Source organism: Manacus vitellinus, unplaced genomic scaffold, assembly GCF_001715985.3.
Source record: "Manacus vitellinus isolate BGI_N305 unplaced genomic scaffold, ASM171598v3 scaffold_26_pilon, whole genome shotgun sequence".
Classification (NCBI taxonomy): domain Eukaryota; kingdom Metazoa; phylum Chordata; class Aves; order Passeriformes; family Pipridae; genus Manacus; species Manacus vitellinus.
The window spans coordinates 10,455,676-10,463,325 of NW_021939960.1; the positions used below are offsets into that span (position 1 = coordinate 10,455,676).

The 7,650-nt window shown below is 58.1% G+C and overlaps 2 protein-coding genes across 2 annotated transcripts in view; one reads left to right on the forward strand and one right to left on the reverse strand.

Moving 5' to 3' along the window:
- Nucleotides 1–2,837, reverse strand: part of LOC103754325 — a 12,788-nt gene extending 9,951 nt beyond the window's left edge. Inside the window, 1 exon segment of the mRNA XM_029960432.1 lies at nucleotides 2,709–2,837. Coding sequence (XP_029816292.1) covers nucleotides 2,709–2,837 — 129 coding nt within the window.
- A 1,203-nt stretch (nucleotides 2,838–4,040) lies between these two features.
- DBNDD2 (dysbindin domain containing 2) lies at nucleotides 4,041–6,206 on the forward strand. Its single transcript, XM_008920027.3, has 3 exons — nucleotides 4,041–4,221; nucleotides 4,691–4,834; nucleotides 5,599–6,206. Exons 1-3 carry the CDS (start codon nucleotides 4,071–4,073, stop codon nucleotides 5,805–5,807), a joined length of 504 nt encoding a protein of 167 aa, XP_008918275.2. The 5' UTR covers nucleotides 4,041–4,070; the 3' UTR covers nucleotides 5,808–6,206.
- The last annotated feature ends 1,444 nt before the right edge of the window (nucleotides 6,207–7,650 follow it).

Genomic DNA, 7,650 nt, shown 5'->3' on the forward strand with positions numbered 1-7,650 from the left:
ATGAAAGGAAGCAGCGCCCCGCAAATAGCAGGGTCTTATGACACAGCCTCTGCCGGGGAAGGAGCTCCGGGCGGCAGGGAGGGATATTTTTAGTGCAGAGACGCAGGGGATTTGGAGATCGCTCGGAGGAGTGCAGGCAATGAAACCGCGGCACACACAGGGGTTACGAGGTGTCATGTCCTCCCTCTCCAGCTCTCCCCCCTTCCCACTTTTCCCGGCAAGCAGCTCTGCCAAAACCACTGCCTCCCTCGCACTTGCCTGGTGCATTTCCTCTCACCAGGGCCACGGTTATTTTTTGCTGTGCTGCAACACGAGGTCAGACGTGCCGATGGAGAACCGTGCAGGGAATTAACGCTCAGGCAGCCGGTGCGTCCAGAATCCCGTCTCTGCACAGCCTGGCCCCGAGTGATTCTCTAGGGCATTCCCAGCTCTCCACACCATCCACTTCTTCCAAGACTGAAGGAGCTGAAAGCCCTTGGGAATTACCCTTGTCCCACGGGGGTTGTGCTGGGGCAGGGTGACAGGGAAAGGCCATCTCTGCAGAGCCTCCCAGAGGATGCTGTGGCAGCTGAGGAGCTGCATCGTCCCCCAGCCATCTCCTCACAGCCCTGCACGTAGGGATCAGGAGGGCAAGGTGCACTCTGCCAAGCTGGGCAGCAGTGGGACATTCTAGGCTTCTCTGGAGGAGCAGAGTCAAAGGTTTGGGCTCCAGGAAAGCTCAGGGAGAAGAGCAAAAGCCAGCCTACTCTAGCTCTTCCATTCACCAGGGAACTGGTGAATGCTTGGAGCAACCCACTACTTAAACTCTGCTCACCTCCCCAGCACCCCGCTGTCCCTCTCACAGCCCAGATTATTTTTAAATCCTTTGAAATCTCTGCGAGGTATTGCAGAGCTGTGGCCTCAGGAAAAGGCCATCCCCATCCTCTCTTGGCCTTGTGCCTCCACTGACAAGCTTTCTCCCACCCCAAATACACCCCTCCTATCTACCAGCACAGAGGGGGGATCCCATGGGCCAAGGAGGAATGAAAAGTGCATCCACTCCCAGCGGAAACACAGCCAGATGATTGAAACGTGCTCCACTCCCAGCCTGGATGCAGGGTCAGAAGCACCCTGAGCTGGTGCTCCCTGCACCCTCCAGCCCTGCCTGACCCTTGCCCCGTGCTAACTGCACCTTGGAGTTGCTCCTCTCCCAGCCCACTCGGGCGAGGCTGTGGAGGGGACAGCTTGCAGAGCTTTGCTTCTCAGCCAGCCCTCCCACACCTTCCCCCACCACAGCGTAGCCACGAGCCCACACTGCGTGAGGGGTGGCCCTGGCAGGGCAGAGGGGCCAGCGGGGCCATCGTCCTCGGAGCAGGTGAGAAGGAAATCCCCGCCTGCACTTCCTGGTGGGGATCCTGCCCTGCCCTGCCCACCCAAACTCTGCAGCAGTGTTTGGCCCCGGTTCCTCTCCAAGCTGCACTGGCTAACAAGCCGTGAGAGCTGGAAGGCTCTGAAGGCAGCGGGTCTCTCGGTGCCCGCGCTGGGCGGTTCAGCCAGCGGGGCAGAGCCTGGCTCTGAATGCTGATCAGCCTCCAGCCCCCCGGCCGAGCGGGCTGCGGTAATAACCATGACAATAGCAATAAAAGCCAGGCCACCAGCAGGTACCGACAGATCCCCCACGGTGCACAGGGGCCGCATTGTGTGTGCGAACGTGTCCCGCGGTGGGAACATGCCAGCCGGATGAGACAATCCCCACGGCTGGTGACCGGCCGTCACATGGGCAAGGGCCGCGGCAGGGAATGCCGTGCTCCTTTATTTCCCCGGCAAGGGTTGCTGAGAGGCAGCGACACTGGCAGGGCTGTTCGCTCCCCCGGGGCCCGGAAGAGCCCCGGGAGGGGGGGAAGGCTCCGTCCCCGGCTCTTACCGCGGTCACGGGTCAGGCAGGGCCAAGCACAGCCCCAGCTGCTGCCTCCCGCTGCCGGCCTTCCTTACATAATGGGATCTCAGTGCTCGTGCCCAGCTCCCCGGCGACAGCTCGAAAACAAGTTCATAAACAGGTCCTGCTAATTTCTCCCTCTAGAGAAACCCTGGCGCCCACAGGAATGCTGCCTCCAGCTGCCTGTCCTCCCTCTCCCCAAGCACCTTTACGAGTATCGGTCACGTGCTGGGGAGACATGGGCAGTGAGAACATTAATAGCACACACTTATGACACCTGGGACAGCACCTGAGAGCATTTGGGTTTATTTTGTCTTTGCACTGCAGGAGGATTTAGAGACTTTTCCTTACCTCACACTGGGGTCCCTTTGGCAAGGTGTCCCACGAAGAGTTGGTCTGTCACCCTGAATCCAGAAGCCAGCACAGCCTGTGCCCTGAGCCCAGCCTCCCTAGGGCTCTCCTCAGTGTGGTGAACTGCGGAAGTTTGCCATGGATTCAGCACAGCTGGGCTTGGGGACACAGCTCTGCCTGGGACAGTCAGCACAGGGCTGATTCCAGCTGCTGAAGGGAGTCAGCTTTGTAATCGGTGCCTTGATCAGCCCCTCTTGTCCCCCACTCTGCTCTGCAGATGGCACAGGGTGGCCAGAGGTGTTTGCTGTACCCCAGTGGCACTGGGCTGCTACTGATGGTGAGGCAGCTTTCCCAGCAGGAAAGCTTCCCTGGCACCACGGCTCTTACCCCGGGTCCTGCACAGCACACCGAGCCTCGGCACCACTGCTTTGGTCAGACATACCAAGGCAGAGATCCCTTCAGGCAGCCAGGAGTGCTGCCCCAGGCGGTGCAGGAAGACGCTGAGCAGCCAGAGGAGGACCAGAGCCTTTTCCAGAAAGCGGATGGTGACTGGCACTGAGTCATGGTGCATCCCCACGCAGTGCTGCCAGCACAACCCAGCCCGCAGGGGCAGCCACCTGCAGATGATGGGGTTTCACTGAAGGATGCCCCAGAAACGGAGTGCAGAGAAACCCTGGAAGGGCTCTCAGGAAGATGTGACATTGATCTCCAGGACACCTCACCAGGCTCACCACCTCTCTCCCATTTGGGTCCTGTGCTGCTCCATGCTACTGAAAGCCAGTCCCTCTGCTGTGCTTGCCCCTGCTCCTGTCAGACAGGGTGGGGATGCTGCTCCCCAGCCTGGGGGAGCAGAGGGTTTGGGCCATGCTCAGGCAGAGCAGAGGATGTTTGTTTGGTTTCCTTGGTTACTGCACTGCCTGCTCCAGTAATCACATTTTCCTTGTGCTGGCTGGGCCAAGACCAGCAGAGAGGAAATATGGAATGGCTGAGGTCAAACACCAGCCTGGGAACAGCCGGGGCCACCAGCCACAACCTTCTGTGCCACTTGGGTCCTTGCTGTTGTGGGTACTCAACCCAAAAGGGGGTTACCAGGCCCAGGGATGAGCAACGAGCTCCTTCAGCAACAGCCCCAGGGCTCCCACCAGTCCCTCCAGTGAGCCAGGGACACAGGCACCGGCGGTGAACTGCGTGAGGAATTGCAGGAATGAAAATGTTTGTGCAGGCAGAAGCCAAGCTGGCTGTGAGCAGGGATGTGAGCGGGAGCCTGCGAGCGTGGGTGCAGCGTATTTATAGCGACGGTGGCGGCGGGGGCGTGCACGGGCAGGGGTGACAGGGTTGCAAGCGGCTTTTGTTCCTTATGCATCCCTCAGCCCAGAAACCCTGGAGCACTAACGCCAGTTCTCGTCCCTTGGAGCTCCCCTGCTCGTTAGCATTCACAGACAGCCCTTGGTTGGGTAGCAAGGAAACTGAAACTCCAACGTGCGCGAACCGCGGCTCATCTCACACCAGCACCCTTTCCCCCCTGATAATTCCCTCCAGCAGTCGTGAGCATATGAGCTCCCTATTCCTGGCTGCCTTGCACCTCAGGAGCAGGATCCGAGCGAGGCTCCACACAGCATGTGCTGGTGACGCTGCCATGCCGGTGTGTAACATCTACCCACGGTGACTAACTCAGTGCGTGCTGGTAAAGCAGAGCAGAGGGGACTCACCAGCCCCCCAGCACAGCTGTACGGTGTGAGCTGGCACAGAAGGGCTCAGACAGCCCTGCCTGGCCTGACTCTCCTCCCCTTTCTCCCCAGCCGACATGGAGCAGGCCCAGCGGAGCCTGGATGCGGAGCAAATGCAGCAGCAGCAGCTCAAACTACGGGACCGGCAGAAGTTCTTTGAGGAGGTTTTCCAGCATGACGTGGATTTCTTCTTCCCGATGTCTCACCTGCAGATAGAGCATCGGAGACGTAAGTGCTGTGGGCACCAGCACGGGGCGGGGGGGTTTCAGGGAACAATGACACAGGGGTTAGAGATGGGTGGGACATCCCCAGGCAGTGGGGACACACATGTCCTGCACCGAGACAGGACCACACAGGCTGTGTGTGGGTGTGCTGTGCTGTGCATTACTCACACCACTTAACTGAAGGCACTTGCACATGGGTACCCAAACTGGCGCCCTGCAGAGTCACTGGCTTCGGGCAGGCTCCTCCAGACAGCAGTTTGGAGCAGGGACAAGGACTGCAGTGAGACAGCAGGGGCTTCAGGAGGGATGTTTTAAGGAAACATGATTTTCCTTGGGGTCCCTTACCAGCAAGTAGAATTCAGTTCCCCGTGGCAAGGCTGGTCTCCCTCCTCAGGGTCCTGCCTACACAGTGCTGATGGTGCCCTTTACCTGGCACTAGCACCCACCTTTTCACTAGTCTCTCTCTCTTGCAGCTCCCTTAGGCAGCATTTCCTCCATGGAGGTGAATGTGGACATGCTGGAGCAGATGGACATGATGGACCTGTCAGACCAGGACACAGTGGATGTGTTTCTGGGCTGTGGGACAGAGGAGAGCAGCATTGTTGGATCCCTGCCAGGTATGTGCAGTCCTGGCCTTTTGTGGGCCAGGCTGGAAGCCCTTCCTGCCCCCAGTGCCCACACTGGCTGGTTCCTCAGCCCTGGCCACCCTGCAGGCAGATCCACACCCACCCAAAGGGAGACACTTGGTGCTGGGGTCTGTGAGGTTGGAGGGATCTCACCCCAGGCTGCTCCACGTCAGTATCCAGCTCCACAGCCCAGACATACAGACCCCTGTAAAAACCTTGTGCTGCAGAAGACAGGAGAGCCCAGGCACCTCCCTTGTCCGTGGGTCAAATTCCTTTGTCCTGAAGCGCCTCTGGAGCAGCCAGTGTTTAGTCATGAGTCCCCAGGCCCCCACTGTGCTGCAGAGCTCACTGTGCTGAGTGGGAAAGCTGCAGGACCCCTCCACCCCCCAGCCAGACCCCAGAGAGGGCAGGGAGAGCCCAGGGTGGCCGCACCTTCCTCCACGCACACAGGTCAGTGAGGTCAGGCCAAACATCTCCTGGCCTGCTGCAGCCTCACACAGCACAGCTCTGAGCTGTGCTTCATGTGAGACGGAAACGGCTCCACTGCCAAAACCGGGGAAGGAATGTGCAGCAACTGCCCGAGCCAAGCCGGGGGTGTGAGGTGGGGAACGGCCACAGCGGCCGCACGGGGAGCAGCCAGGAATGCACAGCCTGCTGAGGAATAAAGCACGCGTTTTGGAGGGGCTGTCCACGAAGCCTAGGGAGCAATAAACCTCCAGAAGGCTTTTTATTTCTCACACTGCTCTCTCCTCCAGGGGCAGATGCCAGCCAGTGCCCAGAGGAGATCACCCTGCAAGTGCCCGACGCAGCCGAGAGCAAGTCTCGCATTTCCTCCACGTCCTCGGCCTCCACGGATCTGAACAGCCTGGACACCAGTGAGGAGGGGGCCGAGACCCCCGTGGTGCAGTCGGATGAGGAGGACCTGCAGGAGGACAGTTCCAAAGAGCAGGTGGCAAGAAGCTAGCAGGCAGCTCTGCCCGGCTCCCAGCCTCCTCCACACGGACTTGCCAGCCCAGAGGAAGGAAAGCTGCTGGTGCTCAGCAAACCCCTTCCTGGACTGCTGCCCTGCCAGAGGGGAGAGATGGTTTTCCCCTCCTCTCCCTCCACGGGTTCTCCTGGCAGCCAAAAGGAGAAGGAAAGGGGTATTGTAAGCTCCCAAAATTAACTCTTCAGGCTTTGCTGCTAACATTCCTTGCTTCACCCCCCCAAAAAATGCTGAGCATCCCACAGCCCCACCATTCCCAGAAAGCCATCCCTTGGGACCCCAGTTCCCCCTGTTCTACTGACAAAGGTTCTTCCCAGACAAGCACTTAACAACAGAGAAATAACACTGCACACAGAGAAATAACACTGATCTAACCAAGCAGTGGGTGTGTGTGTCTTTGGGAGAGAACAGCGCCGGGTGAGGGTTTGGAGGGGATCACAGGGGGCAGAGCAGTGCAAAGCCAGCGTGCCAAGGGTGCCACGCAGGAGCAAACAAAACCTCCTGTTGCACAGCCCAGGGATGGTTCCTGAGCAGACAGCACAGACCTTGGCAGAGAAGGGCTGTAAGTGCAGCAGGTCACCCTGCTGAGGAACCCGGGCTGTGCCTCCAGGAGGGAGGGAGCCAGCACAGACACAACCTGAGCAGGCTGGGGGGATGGTGACCTGGAACCACCTGCCAGGAGCACACTGGGGATCTCCCACACAGGTGGGATGAGTGGAGAACACCAGCACACGCAGCACCAGACGCTGCTGCTCCCCCAGCACAGCAGCCCTGGCTGGAGGCTGCTCCGGAGGAGTGGAGGAACAGCATCAACATGAAGCCACTCTGCAACTTGGTCCCTGCAGGCCAGGCCAAGAGGAGTTGGGCACGAAGCTGGCACTGCCACTATCAGTGGCTGCAGCCCAGGAAAGGGCTGTCCCTGCTCTGGCTGTGTCAGCACAGCCGTGGTTACCGGGAAAGGAGCCTGGGAGATGAGCAAGAGGAGCCAGGGAATGCTCCTCATCCTGGCTGCTTCCTGCAGTGTGTTCAGACACCCCTGCACTCCTGTCAGCCAACCCACCTGACACCAGCTGGAGTGCTCCATGTCTATATTGCAGCATGAATACGTTGCATGTTCTGCCTTCAGCTGTTTATTAGATGGGAAATTGGTTGAGAAGAGAAACAAGGGCCAGGCTTCAAGACTTCTCAGGTCCTGCCACAGGGACTCCCAAAGTAGGTACAGGGTAATTAATAGCTCTGGCTGGATGTTTTTACCTTCAATTACCTACCAAAATGCATCTAAGCCTTTATTACTTACCAGTATCTTGTTGCAAGGAGTTGCCCAGCTTGAAAAAAGAAGAAACAAAAGAAACCCAAAAAGCAACATTGTAAAGAAATTTGACCTGTTGGTCTTTTTTTTTTTTTCTGGGCATGCTACCTTTTTGGTTTCATGTGATGCCCCTAATAAGCAAGAGGCAGAAAAAAAAGCTGTAAAATAAGCAAGAGGGGGAAAAAAAGCGCTATAAAGGAACTCCTTATCCTTTACAAACACTGAGTCAATGGGATTTGATTCCAAGTTAATGTTGCATGAAGACCTTAGATCTAAGCAAGTAAGTGGGTAATTGAATAGGTGTAGCACCTGGTAAGTGACAACCCCATGTTGTCACAATTTTTATGCTTATTTCCTACCGGAGCAAACCATTAGTACTCTCAAATCATCACGGGGAATAACCAGCCAGAACGGGAGTGGGTGTGAGCTCCACGGGACTGTCACTGCCTTGCTGTGGCTGCCCTTTTCCTCCCCCTGGGGTGGCCGCGGGCTCGGAGGGGGGGCTCCCGGAAG